Consider the following 26,169-nt stretch of genomic DNA (forward strand, 5'->3'; position numbering starts at 1 on the left):
ACTTCCATAGAGTCCTCTGTTCTCCTATTCTTTCCAATACCTCTTCATTTCTAACCTTTTCTACCCACGTTATCCTCATCATCCGCCTATAACACCACATTTCGAAGGCTTCTAACCTTTTCTTTTCCGCCGCGCCTACTGTCCATGTTTTTCGAATTTCCAATTTAACCGTTCGCGAGCATAGAAGTGACTTCTTTTTATTAAAGGCGACACGACCCTGCGCTATCCTCTGCTTTATAACCCTACTACTCCTTCCGTCCTGACTTATCTGACTTCCTAGATGTCTAAAATCAGCCACTTCTTCTAATTTTTCGTCTCCTATCTTTATATTCGCTCTTTCCCTACATTTTCTTTCCTTGCATGCCAGTATTTTAGTTTTTTATTTATTTTCATACAGTACTGTTTTGTCAGTACCGCTTCCATTTTATTTAAAGCTATCTCTAGGTCCTCCTTGCTAGATGCTAATCATCTGCAAATCTAAGCATACAATACATAATACACATATAAAAACCAATTGACATTTATTTGCTATCATAAAATATGCTTTACAAAACCGTTAAAAAATCAATCATATTGACATCGTAATACCAAGAAACGCGTACGGCGTGTACATGATAAATGATAATTGGTGTAGATATTGATAAATCATCGATTGTTATCACTATCTTAACTTTGTACAACATTTGTTTTAAGACATGCCATTAAACAACTTAAAATGGCACATATGTACGTTTAAATGCGCTTATGTTGCTAAATTGTCGTCTATTGTTCTTCCCTTAGATCTGACAACCTTTCGCTTTTCTTGATAATGAATCAATTACAGAGGAATTTAAATGATATGGGCTATTAAACACATACCAAGTGTAGTAACGCTCACCAGCTCACAAATAATAGAAGAAAGTCCAGTGTTACTTCTACATGAATTCGTTTTATAAAAAAAAAAAACGAAGCCAATCTTCGCGCAAAATTACTGAATAAAACAAAAGCGCACGTATTTCTATTTCTTAAGGAAACTCTCACAATCGTTTTTGGAACAGAAAATCATTTTAAAACAAAAATCGTTTTCAGACAGCTGCTATAGTAATTAATTTATACGTTTCCTTTCACTAATTATTATCGAAAGTATTTCGAATGAGATCTAGTATTATGGAAATAATAAAATACACAGCCGTTTTAATTTTAATTTATACAGACGCAAAATATTTGCATAAGTATGAAAGTTGTAGGATTTTCCGATAAAAATAACTCGCTTCATTAGTTAATAAATACATAAAAACTTAGCAACTTCGTTATATAAATGATGACATTCCTTGTGTAATAGAAACACAAAAAAATGTTGTTTTTTTTCCACCCGGAGGAATAATTTACTACAGAAACCTTGAGTTTAGTTACATAAAGAAGGTGACGACTTTGTCAAACAATTGTTAATTTTTGATGTTATTGGAGGATGTTACTTAGCATGGGTTCGATTCCGGGTCCGTCTGCCCTAGTCCTAGTTTTCTATGATTATTTAGGCAGATGCTGTATCGGAAATATTCCAGAGACAATCTCTCTCCCTCTTCTATCTTTGCTCGTTTGCCTCGCCTAAGGAAACTACTTTTAAAGAAAAATCAAATTGAATCAATCAGTGAAATGGCGTTTCACAACTCCACCCAGATACAAATTCTGGACTTAAGTTACAATAAATTAGAGCGATTGAGAGAAAGGATTTTTGAAGGTTTGATACGACTGGAATTGTTAGATTTGGAAGGAAACCTACTCTCCGATTTACCAGATACAATTTTCGAGAGCTAGACTGCAAATGTTAGAAAATATAAACTTGACGCGTAATCTTTTCGAAATAGCCCTTACATAAAGAACGTGACGACTTTGTCAAACACTTGTTGATTTTTGTACTGATGTTATTGGAGGATGTTACTTAGCATCGGTTCGATTCCGGGTCCGTCTGCCCTAGTCCTAGTTTTCCATGATTATTTAGGCAGATGCTGTATCGGTACTATTCCAGAGACAATCTCTCTCCCTCTTCTATCTTCATTTCGTCCGTTTCATATTTCTCACACCAACCTCCACCGAACCTCATCCCACGATTCCTAAAAGGAGGATGAAGACAGCCTCTCTCCTTACCCTCCTGGAAGGACTGTCCGCCCACTAGCATTAGCAACTTGTAGGAATGAAACATCCAAAAGTTTAAAGTTGTTGTTAAAGAATTAAAAAGGTTAGAAGTGAAGAGATATTTGGAAGAGCTGGAGAACAGAGGACATTTTAAATAAAGGCGAAATAGGTTTGATAGGACACCTTCACAGTCATGAAGGGCTAGTTAGTGACTTAACAGAAGCACAAGAGGGGCAAAGGTAAACCAAGATTAAATTACTGACCGCAAATAGTTAGATATGTAGGTTTTCAAGAAATGCAATGATCAGATCAATGATAATGATGTCAAACTTTTCTTAGTTCTTTCAGGTATTCAGTACCTCAAGCCTGCCGATCCGAACGCTCGATTTCAGCGGCAATTCCCTACGAAGATTAACGGAAAGACTGCTTATAAGATTGCAGTCCACTTTAGTGGAACTGCGCCTCGCTGAAAATTTATTAGGCGACACCCTAAATCCAATTTTTTCAAGCAACGAGTTTCATGGACTCAAACACTTGCAAATATTGGATCTAAGCGGCAACAGAATAAAAGCTCTAGAAGAAGGAATCCTCGAGGGGTGCGAAAGTCTTCAGGTAATTAGTTATGTCACTCAAACTATGCATTAACAGAGTAGTTCTAACAATTTTGTTCCAGGAACTTTATTTAGACGATAACAGTCTGAATTCCATTCCGACTTCTTCGCTTAACGGGCCCAGGGCATTGAGGGCTCTCTCACTTAAAGACAATCGAATCGGTACGGTTTTCCACGAAGTAGTAAATCCCTTTGTTTCAACTACAATTTTTCAAAAATCGTTGCAGGTTCTTTAAAAAATGGCGCCTTTTACAATCAAAAGCACATGGAACATCTCGATCTGGCTCACAATCTTATTGCCAATATAGAAGGTGGTTCTTTTGTGGGACTTGCGAATCTAAAAACCCTTCGTTTGGCACACAATAAACTTGCAAGGTTCAACAGCGACGTATTCCAAGGAGCAGAGAATGTCCAACTATTGGATCTTTCCGACAATTTTCTCACCGAATTTCCATCAGTGGCTCTGAAAGTTTTTGCTGAACTGAGATATTTGAATCTTTCATCGAACTTAATTCAAGTAAGTTCTTCTAAAATGTTCAAGAATCTCCTTAATCCGAAAACTTATTATCTAGCATTTGGATGGCGCCGAATTAACTCCATTTGCGAGCTTGTACCATCTTGACATAAGCAGAAACAATATTGCCAATATCTTACCGGGAACCTTCTTAGGGTTAAAACAATTGAGGAAATTGGATATCAGCGTTAACTCATTGAGAACTGTAAGTAATTGCTAAGCCAAGCTATTTCTTCATTTTAATTTATAATATTTTCTGTTCTAGATCGAAGACGACGCTTTCGAAGGTTTGGATAACCTGGAAACTTTGATTCTTCACGATAACAATATTCTTCTTCTACCAGCGTCAGCATTTGGGCGTCTACCACACCTGACATCGTTATACCTCGATTACAACAGGGTGGCGGCCTTATCGGGTGACATTCTTCGATCCGTCGCCGAAAAAGTAACAAAACTTTCGATTGCAAAGAATGTTGTACGCGAATTACCATCGGGCACCTTTGAATATTTCCAACAACTCCAAGAATTAGATCTAACAAGAAATCTTCTCACCACATTAAACACTGAAGCTCTGGGAGGATTGGAAAAAACTTTAAAGAAACTCTACCTGTGCCAAAATCACATTAGTGCAATCACTGGCCCCCAACTGGCACTTGCAGCTTTGGAAGTACTCGACTTAAGTGATAATAAATTAACAGAGCTGCCGAGAAATGCATTCGCATCATTGACGAGTTTAAAACACCTAAACTTAAGCGGGAACCATCATTTGACTTTTGTTCCTTCAGGTTTTCTACAAAAACTGACCCAACTCGTTACAATTGACTTAAGTGGCACAGGTCTTAAAATTTTGTCACCAGATTTATTCAGCAAAAACCGCAAGTTGCACTACGTTTATTTGCAAAATAACGAAATCACCGAAATAACCGATAATTCCTTCGCAAACCTTCGAAACCTAACCGTCGTAGATCTATCTTATAATAAAATAAATAATATACGACAGGGGGCTTTTGTTAGCGTGATGAACATGAAGAAATTACTACTAAAGGGTAACGAACTGAACGCTTTCAAAGGAGAAATTTTTAACACCGGCACAAGCTTAGAAGTGATAGATATTTCCGATAACAAACTAAACTACTTATTCCCTTCGTCCTTCAAGATCCATCCTAGACTGAAGGAACTTTACGTGGCTAGAAATAAATTCACATTTTTCCCTGCCGAACTCATATCGACACTGCAGTATCTCGAACTAGTAGACCTTTCCGAAAATGGTCTCAAAAACGTGGAAGAGTTTGACTTTGCTCGTTTGCCTCGCCTAAGGAAATTACTTTTAAAGAAAAATCAGATTGAATCAATCAGTGAAATGGCGTTTCACAACTCCACCCAGATACAAATTCTCGACTTAAGTTACAATAAATTAGAGCGACTGGGAGAACGGATTTTTGAAGGTTTGATACGACTGGAATTGTTAGATTTGGAAGGAAACCTACTCTCAGATTTGCCAGATACAATTTTCGAAAGAGCAAGACTGCAAATGTTAGAAAATATAAACTTGGCGCGTAATCTTTTCGAAATAGCGCCTTTGAAACCGCTACAGAGACAATATTTCTTCGTTACATCCGTCGATTTATCTCATAATAAATTGGTAAATATACCTGCCGAAGACAGCCTTATGGTAAACATTAAAAGATTAGATCTTTCCTTCAATCCCCTTTCTGAACAATCGGTAATGAATGTACTGGGCGAACCAAAAACGGTAAGAGAGATCAATTTAGCTGGAACAAATATCAGTCGAATCACAAGACTGGAAACGCCCTTCTTGCACTATCTTAATCTATCGCATAACAACATATCGGAATTATCCGAAACAACATTTGAAAGAACGTCTCTTTTGGAACATCTGGATTTGTCATACAACCAACTTTCCGAGATGTTTACGTCGTTTTCGAAAGTATGGGCTCTACTAAACAACCTGCAGTCCTTGGACTTATCTCACAATCCAATAAAATCAATTTCACAAACCGATTTCGAAGGACTTGAATCCTTAAAAACGTTAAAATTGCACGATCTCAACCAATGTGACAGAATCGAAAAGAGCGCCTTTAAATTTGTACCTAATTTATCAATATTAGAGGCACACAACTTCCCGAAAGTGGGCTACATTGATGTTAAGGGCCTATTGCAGAATTTACCAGCCCTTGAAAGAGTCAGCATAGAAACCAAAGATCCTTCTATAGGAAGCGATAATTTACAATCAATTTTACGATCTAGACTGAAAGAAGTTGGGATTATGGGATATAGACTCCAAAGCGTTTCATCAGGGACACTATCAGGATTAAAATCGCCAGAAGTCACCATAAAATTTACGAATACCTCAATTATTTCGATACCACCAGCATTATTTTTCCCTGTACCCAGATCGTCTAAAATAACGTTAGACCTTGGAGGAAATCAAATAACTACCCTAAGTCCGCAAATGTTAACTGTCCTGGACGACAGGCGGGGCGACTTAAAAATTACAGGTCTGGAATCAAACCCCCTTGTTTGCGACTGCACCGCCAAAGCATTGAGACGCTGGATTGCTACAACATACAGTATGGTCAACCTGAAATGCACCAAACCGGACTACTTGTCCAAAAAATTCTTTGTCGAAATAGACGAAAAAGAATTTACGTGCGACCCTAAAAGACCAACAACCCCACCTTCGTCCTCTGCTACCAAATCGAAAGCCACAAACGTAGTAACAAAATCGACAGAACCAGAAATAATTTGGTCGTTAGCACCCACAGCAAAATCTAAAATCAACGGAGGGAGTACAACCAAAAAGCCCTTAACTGGAGCTTCAAGTCCTGGTAACGACGACACCCTGATCATAGGAATCGTCGGGGGTGTTGTTGCATTTATAACGGCTCTTATCATAATAATCTGCATTATACGATTGAGGGCAACCACAAGGTACACAGGAGGGCCTGTGGGTGTAGTTAATGGGGCCTTGCCTCACAGCACGGGAAGCAATTGTGCCTGCAGTGTAAAAGGTGCCCCTATATATGCTATACCTCAGTACGGTCCTGGTTATGCTGCTACATTACCGCATAAAATGCATAACATGTCGGTTTCACCGAGACCAGCCTATTCCACAATGGGCCGATCGCCATATGGTAGTCAAGCCTATTACGTAGCATATCCGACAGATGATAAAAGTTATCGGTAGTTGAATTAAAAAAAGTGCGATTTTTATAGCTCGCGAAACTTATTACAAGTAATAAAAGTAACAGATACAATTATCATGTTGACACAACGAAAGTGATAAAATTAATTATCCCTCGTAATAAAATAAAGACATGGTATTTATAAATCGGGTTTGTTAACAAGTTTAAAAACAATACATTTTCTACCTACCTTCTACTGTATTTAAGAATTAGGCATATTGAAATAGAAAGTTTATTTTGTTCGTATTTAAATTAATTTATGTACTATTAATTAACCGTTACATAAACGTCTGNTATGCCGAGTACTTTTTTTTTTAACCTATTAGTCGAGAAATAGTTTATGTAAAGCCTGAAAAGGTGGCAACCCTAGGTAGAGGTAGACCTAGGTTAAATTACTGTTCGCAAATATTTAGTTAAGGATGTGATAGAATGAAGTGAACTATTCCGTCCAGACGTTTCGTCAGCTACTGCGGCTGACATCCTCACTGGTAGTGCTCCGTTGACAACGCGAACGTTAAGGATGTGGGTTGTTCTAGTTTTAAGGAAGCAGTCTTAGGACTGACGACCTTTTGATGACTGATATCCTTATATTAACACATTTACCACAACTAAATTTTTTTAATTATATTTTTAATTTATTTAGAAAAAGATAATTTGAAAATCCAAACTGTTATTGGTTTAAAGTACAACTATTACGAAAAAAAAAAACGTCAAAACTGTAGGTACATCGTCATGAGAGAAAAGTTTTTGTGAGTTTACCCACAATGTGCGACTAAAAGAACGACATACTAAAATGTGGGTCACTGCAACCACAGCCCTACAAAACCGCGAGTAGGTACAGTTCGAAGACCCAAATTTAAGAGTACCGCTCCAAAAACGAAAAAAAAAATAAGATAAAAAAACAACACGTATTGGAAGCGGTTGTAAAACGACTTCAACTCGTTTACTCCGTCTTTGGCACGGGGTCAACCATCCCAGTAGGTCGGTGTCCAGCGGATTATATGAGAGGAACCCGAGCCCCAGCCCACCTTGTGTTGACATAAACGGCACAGTGGCGGCGGCGAGAGACGGCCAGCGGGCAAACTAACTGTCACTGAGACATCAAAGGCGCAGCAGCAGCGCCTTTATCGCGACTCATCGTCATGGCTTTTATTTCGTCATGGTTTTTATTTTCCGGTTCGTTTGATTAACGACAACTGCCTGAATTGCGTGCGTTCGTGCCGGAATCGATTTGTCAGTGTCCGAAATGAACGTCTTAAATGGTTGCTTATCTTAGAAAAGCTAAGTCTTGTTGTTAACACGCCAAAAACTTTCTCTGCCTCTTAAAGAAAATGTACACGGTACATCCCATTCATGTAGAAGCCAGAATAATTAAAGTTGATTAATATCAAGTTATTGATAATATATTGCCATCTATGCGCTGATATCAACATCTGCCTGAAGCAGATTCGAACTTATTAGTGATAATTAGCACTTTAATGATGTTCATGAAATTCTACATATCTACATTCGTAAGGCCCTTATCAAATACAGTAGAAAAACTCCAAAACTCGAAAAAACGTTTTGTTTCCCTCCCTTCACCCCCCTCTATTAGTCGAAATAATCACTGAGTCCCTGCAAACCATTTTGGTACATATTTTCTTTCTATAACTCGAAAAATTAAATTGGATCTCTGTAACTCGATAATTTGAAACTAATTACGTCTATAGTTCGAAGAAAACTTTAAAGATTCGCCGACAATGTAAGTACCTACACCAAATCGTAACCTCTACAAGTCGAATCAAAATCCTCCACAAGTCGAAAACTCTATAACTACAATTTTTCGGTGTCTCTCTTGATATTCTACTGTATAAGGAATATGGACAGGAGTTAGCAGTTAGCAGTAGATATTAACAATTTCGAATTAGTCATTTTACTTTTATAGACCAATTTCGGTTTAGTTCGAAATAGCAACACAAATTGCTGGTCAAATACGAGTTGATATTGGCGAAACCAGAAATTTAGAAGCCTTTACCAATTGCGATTCTATTAGTTGCAAGATTACATGGATTTTTTTATCCTCACTCAGATAACCTTGTAATAATCTTTAGAAGTACATAAAAGCCATGAATGCCCACATATCGCCTACCATATTAACCGCACACTCATAAAGATAATGATAATTATGTATTAGTGCGTATTATGAAATCAACGAAATCTAGAAATATTGAAATAACATACATACAAAGCTCGAATATTAGACATTTTTTCTTGCAAAAGTAGACATAGGACTTCAAGAAAACGCTTAAGTAAGTGTGTTCAACGATTTTTTATAGTAGTTTGTCAAAGTCCTGCATGACACTTTTGGCTGTCTCCGTTTGATTCAAATTTTGAATTCATAAACCATAAATCCTATTTCAAAAGATCCAACTCCAAAATCCCGAAAATTACTAAATCTTCGCGAGGATAATCCCCTAGGACCTCAAATTCCATGCACCCAATTCACAGCTAACACCGACCTTGTACCTCATATGAAACCTATTCTATTAATAAACCAATAGGCACACTTTGTATGTCACTGTAACTCTCTAAAAATGATTTTACTATAAATTGTGACGAATCATTTTAGCTTGAAAAGAGAACCGACCTGTTCAATTTTATATGCCAACGATATTCATTCACTTGGAACGCAAGGAATCTAATTAACTAAGAAATAAATTGTTCATATCAATTTCACGAGCTGTCGTATAGATTCTTTTCTAAAGTATTATCTATCGGTTTAAATTTAAAGACGAAACACATTGCACTTGACTGGTTACCGAAGATAATATCGGTGGCCTAAATTTCATCTGTTATGCGACTAGATTTACAATGGTGGTTTAAAACTACGTAAATGTACATAATAGTTTGTTGTCAATCGAATGCAACAGGTCCCTCTCCGATATGCACCAGAAATCACACTTATTCGCTTTTGTTTTTTCTTCTTGATGGTTGTATAGTCTTATTACGAAAGAAGACGATTAGTTATTAAAAGAATAACTTTATATAAAGGTAGTTTCGTAAAATTGCTCATCAAGAACTTATTGTTCTTTATTAAACAACTTTCCCATATTCTAACACTCTTTTGTACTAATAAAGAATGTCAATCATACGGTTATTGTCACAAATACTAAAAATAGTGTCCGGAAAATTAGAAAATATGAGACACAAAAAAAGAAAACCAGTCGAACCACTGCTCTTCAAAAATAACTGCGACATTAAACACAACTTAATAGTAATGAAATTTATAAATTGTCATTTTTTAGCGCCGATATGTTCTACTTTTGTTACGGATAACAACAATGGCATTGATTCGCGGAACCGACCAGGATGGATATCGCTATTACCTTCTCTCGCCTTCATGGTATTTAACTTTAAGTCGTAGTGAGATATAGTACGGCAGTTTTACGTGCTTTTGTAAGAAAAACACAAACGAAGCGAAACACTAATTTGCAGTTTTCTCTTTAAGTAACCGACGAATAAAACGAACAGCACAAGACCAAGAACCGACATTGTCGCGCAATATCAACGCTGTGAAATTCTAACTTACAACAAAACATTCAAAGTTCAATAACAAAATCTGTGAAAAACATCCCTACTCTAGGTAACATACGTAAAACGAATATCGAATACCATTTAGAAAACAATGAAGGATCTGCCTGTTTGACACAATAAACGTGAAAATGCTTGAAATTTTATATTTATCTAAAAGTTGAGTAACTGACGATAGATGCCCAATAGTTATTACTAATTTCATAAATTAACGACGGCTTCTAACGACATCAACTGTGCAATTGCATCCCCTTAACCTTCTATACAAAACAAACCATGCAGCGGCTGTCTGTGACAGGAGTGAAAAGATTTTTTATTTTAAAAACCGACCAACGTTTCGCCTCACATTAGAGACTTATCAAGGTATTTTTTAAAAGTCGTTGATACTTAATACATTAACCAGCTTCTAATCTGAGGCGAAACGTTGGTCGTTTTTTTTTTAAATAAATAATCTTATCAACCCTTATTTGGCACATATAATTCGGTTGATACTACTCAGGGGAAGAATTATGGAAAATAAATTATGTATTACGATGTATCCGTGGTTTGCGAAAATTTCGCCTTCGCCAGTCAATGGAGCGAAGATGAGCAAAGACTAATTTTTGATCCGTCCACCCCTTAAAGTTATATTGGAAGTGGGGAAAGTCACATTTTGAACGTTTTCAATACCACACAATATTTCACGACTGAGCAAGTATATTGTGTTGCTCAAGATCTCACAAATGAAATTATGCACCGCCACTGACCAATTTTTTTTATTTTATTTTCAGATGCAGTATTGGCCCTGTTTAGTTGTATTTGCCGTAATATGGCCGTCGTGTTTAACGGAAATGAATTTCGTACCCTGTCCTGAAATATCACCAGAATTAAACTTTCCGTGCCGATGTGGTTTAGGCCCTACGGAAGTGGAATTAGACGGAAACCCGGCCCTGTACGTGGATTGCGACAGAATTGTGTTGGGTTCAGATTTTCCCAACTTGCCCTATGGAGCACCCGTAGTCTCTTTCAGACAAAGATACGCCGGTCATCAATCTCTTCCGACACAAGTAAGTTCAACAACACAATAATAAATAACACAAATAAAATCGAAACGACGACTTTAGAATGTCGAACAAGATTACAAGAACAATAGTTCTTAATATGCCCATTATGTACGTTATAAGGTTATAACCAATACATTTAGTCGCAGAAAATTAAACTATAAAACCAAAAACCATTACTAACGAAATTATTAAATCGTAACAAAGAAAATGGAATGCCGCAATAAAATAAAACACATCTGAATTTATACAGTTTCAATTATACGAAACTGCGAACAATACAACATCATCATAGGGTCGTCAGTCCTAAGACTGGTTGGACACGTACCTCCACTTTTTCCTATCTTGAGCTAAACTTCCCATTTCCCTAAAACTAGAACAGCCCACATCCTTAACTATTTGCGAACAATAATCTAATCTAGATCTACCTCTACCCCTCCTAATTCCTGTTTCTGCCTCTAATATGTCTATATATATGATCCAATGTAAGAGAAAACTCAATTACGAAACACAAAGTACGTATATTATTTATTAGTAAGACCTTTCGCTGACATTTCTTTCTATTGCAGAGGCACAGTAATCCGTCAATTCGTTTTTAATGTTAGGCTACAAGACTATGAAAGTATAATATGATAAAACAATAAACTCCTTTAAGAATCACGACTTCATGAGCATATATACCAGAAAACAATATAGATTAAGAAAACCAACTATGACACGATTTCGTTTCGCAGTTTAATGATGGTACTGGACGTTGTCCAAAAAGTCAAAACCCCAAGAAAACAGTTTTCCATCTATTAACTTTAGAAGCACCCAAAAAATTTGGATTGGTGTCAAAACCACATTTTAAATCTCAATGTGCTTAAGGTACTTAATAAGTGTTTTCGTAATTATTAGAAGATTCATTATTAATAACATAAAGAGTGCGAAACGATGGGGATACGGCTCATACGTTCGTGACCAAAACACTCACCATAGGAAGCTGACGCAATTGGTCAAATTTGTTTACTAGTTAGGTACAATTTTTTTAAAGAAGCTTTACGGTTTGAGTTACTATTTCAGCCAAATCCTTGATTACAATATTGTTTACTTAGACCACGGCCCGAATCTTCATTCTACTATGGACTCCGGCCGTGAAAGCCTTTGTTCTTATTTTACAATATTAAGTTTGTAAAGACTTATTTCCGTTCAAACGTGGACAAAGTCAACTACTGTGCATAATTCTTTCGTCAACTGGCATTCACATCAACTGAGTTATTTTCAAACAATTCAGCAAAACAATAGTGAAACCGATCAGAACTTCGGTGTCAACCTTCATTATGATAATCAAGTCTGCATTATAATACATAGATACACATACGTATATGACATTCAAGATACATACCTTGAACGAAAGTATTNATAAAAGTGTGAATAAATTGATGGATAATATAATAACTATAATGATGCGTTCTTCTCTCATTTGTTTATTTATTTTTTTGTTGACCTCTAATTATTATTGTTTCTTGCTATCTGCTTTTAATCGATTCATTTGAACTAATTAAGACGACACAGTACCAACGATGGTCGAGAACAAGAAGAAATAAATTCAAAGGGTAGCAACAAATTAATTATATATTCAAAAAAAATTAAATTTCAGTTGTTTCTTATTTTTTTCTTTTTTGTTGTTTGTTTGTTTGTTGTAGTTGTTGTGACGTTAGTTACCCTTCACAAAGTGGTAGTAAACAATTAATGATAATAGTTACTAAAAGTGTAGCGGTAGCTTTAGTTCTAGTACACAACGATTATCACTTGTGTTTTGTGTTAACATGGGAAGGGGGAGGCATTCCAAGTCTTGCGCGCACGCGCGTTTCTGTTATAGTCACTTAGTCAGCGTCCCTGTACGCACTTAAAACCACAAACGCACCACCCAGTATTCCATCCACCCCCTCCCCTTCTCTTTCATTCCATCCTTTCGTCAGTTTTTGCATACGCCATTTAAAAAAGGACTTGTTTTTCTCCACTGTCTTCGAGCCATCGTTTTCGCCATTACCGTCATAATCACCTTCTTTTTCATCTTCATGATTATAAGAGTGTAGTGTAGTAGTAGTAGTAGTTGTGTAGTATTGTAGTATGTAGTAGTAATAGTAATAATCATAATAATAATAATAGTTATAATAATAATCATTATGTATGTTTTAACCTAACAACGAAACGAAACAACAGTCCACTAAACTGTGCGTGTGGTGCGCGTGTGGCGGGGTTCATATCTTCTGGATCTTTTCGCCGACGACGACGGGGTTGTTGCGCCTGATCTCCTTCGCCCCCATCTCACGGTAATCGAACGTGCACTCGTGTTTGTCGCTGTATCGGTGCACCGCGCAAAACAGTCCCCCGCAGCGGCACTCGAACCCTAGAAAACGGAAACGACACAACATTGACGGGGGGTTGAGTAACTAACACCAGCGCGACAGACGAAACGTTTCAGTTTCATAGTTGCGTTTATTAATTACATAAATTCATTTTTGCATACACCAGAGTAACATCAGATGCCATAGAAGAAGGGGCAAGTACAAAACAAAAAAAAAAAGATATAGGTATCTATCATGAGGGAAACAATCTGGATTGAAAAATGGTCCTTTCTTAAAGAAAAGGGGACGAAAACTTACTGTAAAAGGCAAAAGGTAGAAGTCAAAACACTAATCAATTGAAAACTGATATTTCTTGATAAAGAAACAGGAAGGAGTAATATAGAAATTTAAGAATGAACTTTCTTCAAAGTATTCAACAGATTCCACCTATTGTGATGGCAATCTCCGAAAGGATATCATTATTTTAAATTAACAAGAAGGATATTCTGGTGATAAAAATAAGTAAGGAAGTAAAAGAGTCTACTAATAATTAATTATCGAATATAAAACGTCCCCTATACAAAAATTGTTCTATTACTTGTTGTTGCAAAAATGAACCCATGAGACCGTAAAATACATTTCACAGATGAACAAGAAGTATCCTGTCAATGAGACACAGGTGCTGGCGATGAGACCAAACATACATACGTATCATCATCAACAAATGTCTGTGGATGGACTAGGAGGAGTAAAATGGTAAACGAGTCTAGCAGCTTAGAAAAAAACCACAAGTTAATCATCATTTCTTTAAACTGAAAAAGCACAACTTCTAACTACGTTCATAAAACATATAAGGGGTGTTATTAAAATCACCGACAGACTTTAACGACAGATTAATGGGACGGATGAAATCTTTATCTTCTGTATCCACATTTTATAAAAAAACAAATCGCATCGGCAATATTAGTAATATACTACCTACATTATAATTATCAAGATCAAAACTACTAAATTTCTCACGGACAAAGACGACGAAGCAGATGAGATTGAGCGCGAGTGGGAGGGGAGGGAATGGAAAGTCACCTACCTGTTAATCCGACCTTTTTACGGCACACAGCGCAGCGGTTCTTTTTCTTTTTGGCGTCCTTGTCGCCGTCTTTGTCACCCGGGTTCGAATCGACATCGGAGTTACCGCTTGCGGCCGCTTCGTTCTGGTTTTGGACGCCATCGTCTGTTTCCTGAACAATCGAAAACACAAGAATTACTCCACAAAATTCTTATTTGCCAGCAATTCTCACGAAAAACAAGATACTAAATGAAGAAGCATTGTAAATATTTGCGTTTACTTTGAAATTATAAATTTATTTGTTTATATGCATTGCTTGTCCATTAAGAAGTATTTGTAAACTTATAATGCAATAAACAATTGAGTAATCCTTAATTATGATACTAGAAATAACAGAAACGTAAAAGAAACATCCGATGAGAAATGACAGGAAAATCCAAAATACTGGGATTTCTCACTTAATCAAAATAATTCCTTGAAGCTTTCGGGCTTCAAGTAAATAAAATTAAATTATTCAGGTCCTGAAACCAGTGGCGGCTCTTTAATGAAAGTGAGTAATTGAAGCACCGTTTTGTCTTTCCTAATTTTAAGATTATGCACTTCCTATGTTAACCATCTGGAGTCGCCACAACTTCAGGCTTATTTCACATAATATTCAAGTTATTAAACTTCACACAATAGGCATTAAAGGTATAAAGAAACATCGTCAGTATCACTGTGACGAATTCACTGATAACATTTAAATATTCTTATAAAGATGTGGGTTACTTTTAAGGGTAGTATTTGTACCTATTCAGTTTGCTAGAGTTCGTCTTCGAACGCAGAAGTCCAAACAACAAAAACGAAAAACTTATAAAAACAAATAATCAATCAATTCAATTTGTCCCATTACCGGATGCTGTAGATCGGATTGTTGCCCGTTTTCGTTGTTTGTAGGCAATTTTTCTATGTTTTCCTCACATTCTTTATTTATCGATGTATGACTGTTTGACATAACTCTGTAAATTTTGATGTCACCTTGACATTTTGACGATTCCCAAGTGCAAAGCACACTTAAGGAAAAGTACTCCCCACCCTATTAATTATTACTGTTGAAACCAAAAAAAATATTACCTTGTTTAAGTCAGCGTTCGAATCCGTCGACGCCGACAATGGCACAGAGGGGTGGCAAGTGGGTATCGTGGGTTGTGCGGTGGCCGTCGCTGCATCCATAAAGCTGGCGAACGATTGTGCGTTGTTGACTGAGGAAGCAGGACTAGGGGTCGAAACGGGGGGTTGTTGTTTCTTTTTCAGGGCTTCCTGCAAAAGTACACAAGTAACAAAAGCTCTACGTAACATCGGTGGTTAAAAACAAACGGAGTAAAGTGAACAATTTACACCATAACACCGAACATTTCATATTATTTTCATAATGTTTCCGTTCGTTGAACTCTAATCTAACCGAGACAAAAAATAACCATTAACTGCCTTTAATATATGTACATGGAAAACACGTCAACAGAAAATGCGCACTAATTCTAAATTAATTTTCAATTTCACTGCGATGCACACGTACATACAAATACTTGTATGTCAATAAACCCATTAAACAATTGTGCACAAATGCAGCTTGCCATCGGTACATATGCATTTATAATTATTAATATAACTGTTAACGTGCATGCGTAATTTACCCTGTCTCTTGGCAGAGCTTAATCTTAAAGGGAAATTAATTATAATTAGGGACAACGATTGCGTCCAGAAAGGCCAACAAGCTGTTCTTTACAGGAAATTGTAGTAATTATACTAAAGCAACTACCAGAAAACATATCTAATGATCAATATAGTTCAAAATTAAGTTTAAAAAACTTTTCACTACTGAGAACCGTCAAATGGGAGGAGCCTTAAAAACATGACGCTGATGAGGGAAAATTTATCAGTCCCCATAGCCCTATAGAGCAACTGGGGATTTTTTATATAATTGGAGAAGGAATTTTGTTGAAGATGAACACGAAATAATGAAAATTATTGGAAGTGCCATTAGAGCCTTTTACCAACTATTCATTTGTTATTGAAATTGTAATTTATTTAACACTTTTCATGATTTTAATAAAAAATTCTCCAATCCACGTGCACTCCTGTCTGAATTCTTTCATTAGTAATTCCAAGTTTTACGGATCCGAATATCCTTAACATAAAACATAGGTATAAGTAAAGGTAACAGTACCCACTTATGTTAAACGACGACCTTCATTATCTCGAAACAATTTTTCGCAATTAGTACATGGGCAGTGTCTATCTAACTATTATCTATCTATCTGTTTCGTTCGCGAATGCATGACCAACTTGGCGCAAAAACGGCCAACAAAAACTCGGCCGACCTTCGGGTCTCCGCCTTGTGCATACCGAGCAAATTTTGCACCAAACAGCACCACAAATAGCGCTTTTGCATATCGACATTACAATGGCAAAGTTAAAAGTGCAAAAATAACACGTCGTCAAACTGCTAACTCAACAATTCCCTATCATACTAGACACATTTAATTTTTATTTTACCTACTAAAACAGTGGGTACTTGGAGTTCCTCCATCCCCATGTACGTATTAAACTATTTCAAGAAAGAAACAGTGGAATTTCCCAACCAAAATCCAAGAGATAATGGCAAAAATAACATATTTTTATAGTTCCTGTGTTTATTGATTGGATACAACTAGTTATTAACCTTTGGAATTAAACGATAAGACCGGATTTAACTATATTTACGGAATTTCTGGTAGTAAACATTTGACGAAAACAAAAAACTTACTTTATAACATAGAGAACAAAGTCCATCGGTGGCAGGACTGCCGTAGAATCCACAACCTGACCGGCAGAGAGCTTGCATGGGGTTTGACTCCTTCTCCATTTCGTACAAGTCCTTTATTTACTTATTACAACCACACTATGTACTGTTAATATTACTAACACAAGAAGTCACTTCAGTTTCACACGGGAGGTCGAACCAAAATTCTAATTAACTAATAACAATGAAAACAAAAACAACGCGTACGCGATGATGCCCAATTTTATTTATCTTAACCGCTTCCGTTTTCTCCGCTTCTTTCTCTTGAACCAAGGATCGAGCAATGAAGAATCAGAACCACCAGGGCGGTTGCTGACCCACACCAGTTGTCAGTAAAGAATCATATTATTATCTGCAATAAAAAGAAAACAACTCCAGTATCTATATTTACCATGGTTTTATTACACTACGAAAACAACAACATTATGAATATAATCTAAATAATCTGTAAATAAATTAGCGATAAGTGTAGACCAGGAAGTGCTTCGATAATATTGAAAAAGTCAATTTTTTCTCTATGCTCTATCGTGTCGGATAGTATAATATTATTAAGAAAACAAGCATTGGCCAAAGATGCAGTGAGATGTTTTTATCAACCACCTCTGACCCATTCAGTCAAGAGGTTCACTGATTAAAACAGGTCATCAGTACTTTACACTGATACATGAAACTCTGTCAAGTAGACGCATGAACCATTATCGTATATGTAATTTATGCACAATATTCTTACTCAAAGTTTAAAAAACATTCTGAGAAGCTTTCTGGCGTAATCAAACTAAACGACGCTGTTACAAATGAATAAATACTAAATTACTTTGTAAATTTAACGTCACATACGAGTTTATAAATTTAAAGCTATTGTTTTCATCCAAAATAAATATTTTTAAAGGATCACATGATGATGCAATGGTAATTTTTTAGTACGGTATGAACTGTGTTTCTCGACAAGTTTTTGGCAAGAATATCTACAGGTCTATGTAGAACAGTTCACGTGGATAAAACGTTTAAATGGCTCGCAATCGTACACCGCCAAAAAACATATGCAGAAGCCAAGCATATACCAAATATTCACGCAGTAAAATTAGCTATCCGGCTCGAAGGACCATTAAAAATAATCAAAGTTTCCTCTAACGTCTAATAACTTATCAAACAGCTCTCCTTGCATTCCATGTGAAATCAAAACAACGGTGACCCACACAGGGAGGAAATGAGACGTTTTACGCCACCTGTGACACACGCACGCTTCCGCATGTCGTAGTCCGATGACGGTAAAAATAAAGTAAAAAAGGTAAAAAAAGAAAATAAAACGACGAAGTCGGTCGCCTCGTGGTCGGGAAGACTTTGTAATAACGTGGGGGCCCCCGACCGTGGGCGGGTCAATGTCCCCAATCATACACACATACTTAGGTACGCGGGTCTTCGCCACCCGAACGAACATTAACACTAACAAAGGACCTCAAGAACAACGAAATGGACGCATTAGAACAGGCACCCGAATATCAGTCAAAGCTACACAAGGAAAAAAAACCAGGAAAATAATGCTTCCACTATTTCCTCACCATGATGTGTTTCTTAAGGAAAATATACATTTTTCATTATCTTACCATCACACGAAATAGAAATGCGAAGTTCTGCACTAGACTCTACCACTCGTAAACAATAACTGAACTAATTTACACACAAATGAGATCAGTTGTATTGAACGTAATAAATACAATTTAATGAGGGATGCAAATAATGATCAGCACAATTTATACGAAGATATCAATCACCTTCCCCTACCTTCGAAGCTCGATAAACTACCCACATGCCCCAACTAGGGGTAGGTTAGCACGTGCATAATTAATATATTTCGCAATAAGCGAAAACGTGTATTTGACAACTAAATTAAAAATAGGTACTCTTCGATTATTTTTCACTTTTCACGAACAGATGAAAATATTTTTAGATCTACTTTATATCCACGGTAGAAAATGTTAAAACGTAGAATTCCAAATGGAAATGTTAAAAAAGTTTCAGACCAAGGTGTCACTTTTCATACAAAATTTTTATCGTTGTCATTTTATACACAATTCAATAACAAAATAATAAAAATGAATTGTGGAGTTTGTACAAATTAATTTACTAATAGAAGTATACTTAATGTCTCCATTATGCTATAATTAAAATTGAAGTGATTACTGCAACTTAATAGTTCATTTACTAATAGAAACTATGAAAATAGGTATCCAATTATTTACGAATAATGCAAACGTGTTTACAATCTTTGTATAGGTATTGGCATATTGGATGGAATGGTATAGGTGGACGAGCCATGCAATTTAGAAAGTTGCTTAAATACAAACACAATTAAAGGTATATGCAGATAACGTAAGCACACAGATAAATGCGAACCATTAGTTTTATATGTCAAGCAGTTCCTAAATTATCACTTTTGCGTTAAACTTTCTCACCCATAGCATAACAAAAAGGTATCGTTAAATAATTCTGCAAGAAAACAGCAAAGATAATACGCCATCTCAAAAACCATTGTTCTTGACCCAATTAATTAAAAATCGCTTCTTAATATCTATTTCCAAAAACAGATATTTATGAAAAAATATCAAAAAGCGAATTACTCCACTTCGAAAACCACGCTACTAAATTATATTATAACCAACCCAAAGGCAATCAATTAAGTCTGTCGGAAAATCTCGAAATAGAGAAAGTAATATCCATGAACAAATCCGTTGTTAGCACACATGAGTAAATTATAGATAACACACCCTTTCTTCTACATTAACAAATCTAATGTAATACAATAAATTATATATAAAGTGCAGAACTATAATATGCATTAATATCCTTCGAAATTTAAAAATTTTTAAATGATTTCCTACGTAACATTTCGAAACTCAAAAGAACAATCATTTTGTTTCGTCATCAAAAAGAACAGAATTTTACAAACTAAACTGTTTTATCCTTAATCCTCAATACTAAAGGTGCTATTGTCGCTGTTTGCAAGTGCATTTATCCTTCTGATATGGATGATCTCTAATAGGAAGTTGATACTAAATAGGAGACACCTGTGATGAGGTAGTAAAAGTATAGTGAAAAGATTGCAAAAGATAAAAGATGCTGACTGTCTTGGAAGGATTGCAAGTAGATCTATCCTATAATAGTATGAGTAGTGGTCTATAAGTTGATAGTGAATAGGAGACACCTATGATGAGGTAGTAAAGTTGTGGTGAGAGGGAAGGGGTTAGTGTATATCGGATGAGGATGATCGATTAGAAAGGAAGTTGAAGGTGTTATGGAGAGCTCGGACATAATGGTTCCGGCTACATCCTAATTTATTTTTATTTTAAAACAACCAAGTACATAAATCCATTTATAAAGTGGAAATTAGTTTTCTAAAAGCCAGTGCCATCAACCCCTTTTGCGAAGGAAGATAAAACGTGTGCTGCAAGGGCAGTAATACCGTTATAGGTAATGCCTTTGTATCAGGTCAGACATTTTTGTTTTAATCCAGTATTTTATTTAGTTAATTTGCATTTAATCCAGTCATGTATCCAATTATTATGGTTTTAATTAAGTACATCCAATAAGACAAAAATTTCAAATAATGTCTTTTTATTTCTTGTGGACTGGGGATATTTTGTATTACAAAAAATTTTCCCCCCTTTTTACCACAATGAACGGACACGTGTTTCGCCTACTTCATGATGCGGGCGCTACGGGCGAAACACGTGTGTGCTCGCTACAGTTCGTTGTGTATTTTTTTTTGTTTAAAGACCAACTAATATCTGCGTTGTAGATAGGGTGTTTTTTGTTTACAATATATTTATAATTTACTTATTATTTAACTTTCCTTGATGTTTTTCCTTTTATCCACGGAAAATTGTATCCCAAAACACAAAGGTAAACACGAAGTATCCACGTCTGTAATTGTATTGATTACATCATGTCTACCACGTTTTTTCTATTCAATTGTGGGAGTAAGAACGAATTCGGTTTTCGAATTCGTAGACACCAGACAAACAAGTGTGCACGGTATACCTCTGTAAGGTGTGCTACAAAAGAAAAGTTGTCCTTCCTCTACTATTCTTCTACTCGAGCCGAAACGGTCATGCAAAATATGCAAACCTTGACCGACATCTTGCATAGTTCCGCAATGTCTGAGAAGAAGCCTATTCTGATCAATATCTGCCCACAAACACATAACAATCATTGTAATCAACTTTCGAAGACTGCGATATAATTCTTAATGTTTTCAAGCAAAAACAACATGGAACACATTTTCAAATAAAATACGTAGCAGTAGTATAACTAAGAGGGTTTCGTAACACCGAACAAAGCGTCATCAAGATGGCGTCTGACTTTTGAATACCTTTTTTCGTATAATTTCATGATCAGCCTGTACAGGACATTAGGAACTATACGACAGAACATAATCATAAAAATACTAAAGATTATATTCTCCTAACACAACACCCTTGGTAAATGTCTAGATGATCCCTCTGGGATCGAAAGAGGAGGTCTCTCCTACCACTGTACCATAAAAAGTTCGTGGCGGTCTCACCCCCATAAAAAGTTATGGGGCTTAGATGATGGCCCACAGGGGAAGGGGGGTCGAAAGAGGGTGCTCACCTGAGTAAAACCCCATAAAAAATTTGCGGCGGTCTCACCCCCTTAAAAAGTTATGGGGGTTGAAAGTTGATTATTTTGACAATTTTCATACACTATAATTCAAATAAAATTCAATAAAAAAATTATTTTCAAGCGGGTGGAGGTGGGGGATCGAAAGAGGGTGGTCACTTGAACAAAACCCGATAACCTAACCTAACCTACCCTATTGATAAAGATATTTAAATAATGTTTTATATAACTTTCTCAATATTTTTATGTATTTTTCATTAGTTTTACCTTTGAATATTGTTTAAGAATGACTATATAAATATTTACATGCCTAGAAATGTATAAAAATTGACATATTTATTAACTTTGAACCGCCATAACTTTTTATGGGGGTGAAACCGCCACGAACTTTTTATGGTACAATGGTGGGGTAGACCTCCTCTTATGATCCTCTAGCTAGACCTTTACCCACCCCTCTTTTGTGTCGCTTATTCCCGCTTCAAGGAGAAATTTATCTTCACCTTTTATACCATAATTGCACACCTCGTGGGCAAGAATTATATCCATATCCACAGCACATCTCAACGAATCAACGTGAGTTGCATAATCGGCAATAAAATTAAATAATTTTTGGCCCGATTCCAAGGCTCCATTTCTCATGTAGTCGCGTGGTTGGCCTTGTTTTTTTTTGCGCCTAAATTTTATTTAATTAAAGTACATACCTATCATCATCTCGCCTTTTCTTGCATACGTGGACTCCTCGCCATTATTACACAATACACATTCAAAACATTGAAACAAACGACGAATAAGCGCGTCATAAAACGCAAACGTTATCAGCGATTTTATTATTTGAGAAAGATAAATTTAAAATCGAATGTGGAAATGATGCAATCATAAAAAAAAAATAAAATAATGGTTTATAACTACGACGCTTAACGTGTATGTAGCTGGAACAGGAACAAAGAATGGTACCTACATCACAGTTTGTCTGGTACTGCCATTAAAAATTTGCACAATGCCATATTCGTCACATAAATCATGATTAGTGCAAGGACGAAATCGGGTGCTAAAAACGTACTATGATAATAAAGCAGTTACATAATCGGGGTATTTGTTTACACTTTTTGTCGACTAGCCATTTGGTACAGAAAAAAAAAACAACAGAAACCACCTACGCTCAAGGCCTACGTTTACAGTGAGCGTGGGCTATATTCAATCAATACATAGAATAATTAAAATGAAAGAATGTTTTAAAAATAGAAAACTAATCTAATCAGTAAGTCAAATACTTAAAAACTTTTTTTTTAAGAATTTAGTGTAAAAGTATGAGCCAAGTTGTTTCATTGGGAAAACCACTTCGCCGTAGGTGTTTTGAAAACTTTCCCCAAGGAAAGCAGCTGATCGATTAAATGATAGGAAAACTGCGGTCACATGAAACTATGTAAACCTAGCTCGTGTTGGCCAAACAGACGCCGCCTCCAACGCGCCACGACGCTAGGCGTCACGTGCAACACGTGTGCCGTAATCAATAGGTCAAGTATGCACCAAGTGCACGCGCAACCGTCCAACTCGCAATAGAATTTCTGCTGATGCCAAAGACTATTTCTAAAATAAATATCGATCGAAAGATTCCAAAATTTCACAATATGGTGCCTTCCATTAGTATGCCAAGTGGAGTTTGGAAAAAATCCATTATCCTTGTCATTTTAGGAGAACTCAGTCGTCTAAGCTCTCTCCCATGGGACTGCTACTGTCCATGTGTTCAGAGAAACTTGAATTGTTTATTACGCACACATAACGTTTCGAAATGAGTTTTGTGTATTCCTGTCGTTGTCATTATACGTACGTCACAAACGTATTTGAGTGTATGTGGCTGTGGCGGCATTGTGACCCGAAAACTGAAAACGATGCAATAATAATTGGAGTGAAACGCTAACGGATGGATTACCAGCAAGGCCGCAACGATTCCACAAATCAGACTTTTCAACACACTTCTCGGACCAGAAACATCACCGTTGTTAAAACGAGTAAAAGAAGCACGACAAACTTTTTCATAAATTGCTCATTACCTTTGCAGCATTTTTGAAAAAAAAAAAAAAAATTAGTGTAGCCTAAAATCCAAAAAAGCCTTTGATACAAACTGTGGGTCGAATTAATAAAATCACGAAACGTGCCTTCCAAAAGCAACTTAAAGTACAGATGAACGGTTATTTGGACTGTTTTTACTCTCATTTTTAACACGTCCAAATTTTCCAATTCCATCATCATCATCATCATCATCATCATCATAAGGTCGCCAGTCCTCAGACTGGTTGGACAAAACCTTCACTCTTTCCTATCTTGAACTAATTTTCGCATTTCCCTAAAACTAGAACAACCCACATCCTTAACTTGTTTGCGAACAGTAATCTAATCTCGGTCTACCTCTACCCCTCCTAACTTCCGTTTCTGCCTCTAATACGTTTCCGACTACACCTTTATGCATAACAAGGTTTCCTACCAACCTATCTCGCCTATTTTTTATTGACTTCCATAGTCTTCTGTTCTCCTATTCCTTCTAATATCTCTTCATTTCTAACCATTATCCACGGTATTTTCCAAATTTCGACCGCTTCTAACCTTTTATTTTCCGTCTCGCCCACCGTCCATGTTTCGCACCCATACAGCGCCGCGGTCCTAACATGCACCTTTAACAATCTTTTTCGAATTTCTAAATCTACCTATCTATCAATTTTTTATTAACAATTAGCTATTAAGCGATAAAAGTTTTGCAATCTATACGTACTACAAAACTGGGTATCAAATTCAAAAAATCTTTTGCATACTTCATATTTTGGGTAATTTTTGTAAATGAGGAAACACGTTCATTTTACCCATTATGTGGCTTCGCTTTAAGGAATACGTACAGAAAAGAAACCTTGAAAAACGGTTCTATTAGCATAATCGTTACCGTATCGTCATTTTATTTGGGTTACCATTGTTTTCCCTTTCGGTAGACGGGGAGATATCGCGCAAGCGAAATCGCAACCTTGCAAGTGCACACAACACGGTGAAATTCAGAAACAATTACGAAACGTTTCTCGTCGACTTATTACCCGCGTAACCTACAATGGCACTCGTTAGTTCTAGGAAAAATGCGTACAAGTGTACCCGTACCTAGCTATACCTACCTATACAGTTAGTTAATACACGGTGAACGAACAACAAAAGTAATCGATGTCTGCTGCAGCAGAACAATAGTTCCAACAGCAGTTACTTCACTTTTATTTCATCGTTTAAAAGAGAAAAGCAACCGACTCTCCATTGCATAAGACTCGTTGCAGATACATTACAATTTCCGATTATTTTTAAACGATTCAGGATACGTGAGCGATTATTATTTTCATTAACGAAAGAATCATTTTTATAAACACACCAACAGGACGGAAGACCTACTTATAGCCTCCCGCAGAAGCAGTAGGAAATAGTCAATGGTAATGGTTAAGGAGGGAAAGACGAGACAGACAAAGGACTATCAGTGGAATTTAAGTGGAAGATCTTCTTCAGTCACCTTCTACTAATCGTGGGAATGATTAAGAACAGACAGACAAAAGTGAAAAGTGAAAGACTGCCGATGGAACATTGCTGCTCCAGATACATTGTAATGCAAACTGATGGGTGACAGCCTCTTAGCAGCCTTTAGAAATCAAGGGAATCAGTGGAAGAGGAACTGAGACAGGCGAGATGAAGGCAGGAGAAAACTGAGAGAATCTGTGAAATGTTGGCGCTCCCCAATAATTTTTCTACATGGGACCAAGGGTAGCGTATCCGGAATATATCTTTCCAAACGCTAAGCTATGATCTAATCAGTAGATCACGTCACTCGGTATTATTTCGTCCATACTACCACCTTCCCATACTTTTTCTTATTATGTATTTATACAATAGTCATCTAATCTTCCGACCGAAAGCAAACCGAAAATTCTATTCAAGCAGTAACATTTAATAACCTCTTTCTCCCTCTCGTCAACATTTACTTTATGCTCATTCGCGAACAGGATCTTCTTCGCTATCTACGTATTTCTGCAACGTGATCGCTCCAACGGCACAGAAAGTGGGCCGCGACAGAATCTTCTTCTTCAGCATCATCATCAACATCAACATCTTTTCGATTCCGTTCACGTACGTGTACACGGTCTCGTCTCATATTCGTTCTTTACAGGGCCCCCCTTTTGTTAACGGTTCAAACAGGTTGTTTTGCATACCTTTACACTCATGTATTGTATACCATCAAGTCTAC

At 36.5% G+C, this 26,169-nt stretch overlaps 3 protein-coding genes across 6 annotated transcripts in view; 1 reads left to right on the forward strand and 2 right to left on the reverse strand.

The window, feature by feature from the left end:
• LOC108743039 (moesin/ezrin/radixin homolog 1) overlaps positions 1 to 26,169 on the reverse strand; it is a 95,946-nt gene that overhangs the window by 68,696 nt on the left and 1,081 nt on the right. The gene's annotated exons all lie outside the window — the stretch shown is intronic.
• LOC108742937 (protein artichoke) lies at positions 1,504 to 6,568 on the forward strand. The gene is made up of 7 exons (XM_018478304.1): positions 1,504 to 1,789; positions 1,858 to 1,892; positions 2,452 to 2,724; positions 2,786 to 2,885; positions 2,951 to 3,240; positions 3,296 to 3,442; positions 3,503 to 6,568. Exons 1-7 carry the CDS (start codon positions 1,519 to 1,521, stop codon positions 6,443 to 6,445), a joined length of 4,059 nt encoding a protein of 1,352 aa, XP_018333806.1. The 5' UTR covers positions 1,504 to 1,518; the 3' UTR covers positions 6,446 to 6,568.
• LOC108743098 (AN1-type zinc finger protein 6) overlaps positions 12,515 to 26,169 on the reverse strand; it is a 50,746-nt gene continuing 37,091 nt past the window's right edge. For all 4 annotated transcript variants that reach the window (XM_018478540.2, XM_018478533.2, XM_018478549.2 and 1 more), the window contains 4 exons: positions 17,235 to 17,622; positions 15,563 to 15,748; positions 14,471 to 14,621; positions 12,515 to 13,445 (listed from right to left, as the gene is read on the reverse strand). In XM_018478540.2, coding sequence (XP_018334042.1) covers positions 13,297 to 13,445; positions 14,471 to 14,621; positions 15,563 to 15,748; positions 17,235 to 17,333 — 585 coding nt within the window. In that variant the 5' untranslated portion in view covers positions 17,334 to 17,622 and the 3' untranslated portion in view covers positions 12,515 to 13,296. The remainder of the gene's footprint in view (positions 13,446 to 14,470; positions 14,622 to 15,562; positions 15,749 to 17,234; positions 17,623 to 26,169) is intronic.

This window comes from Agrilus planipennis, unplaced genomic scaffold (genome assembly GCF_000699045.2).
Source record: "Agrilus planipennis isolate EAB-ADULT unplaced genomic scaffold, Apla_2.0 scaffold19, whole genome shotgun sequence".
Taxonomy (NCBI): Eukaryota; Metazoa; Arthropoda; class Insecta; order Coleoptera; family Buprestidae; genus Agrilus; species Agrilus planipennis.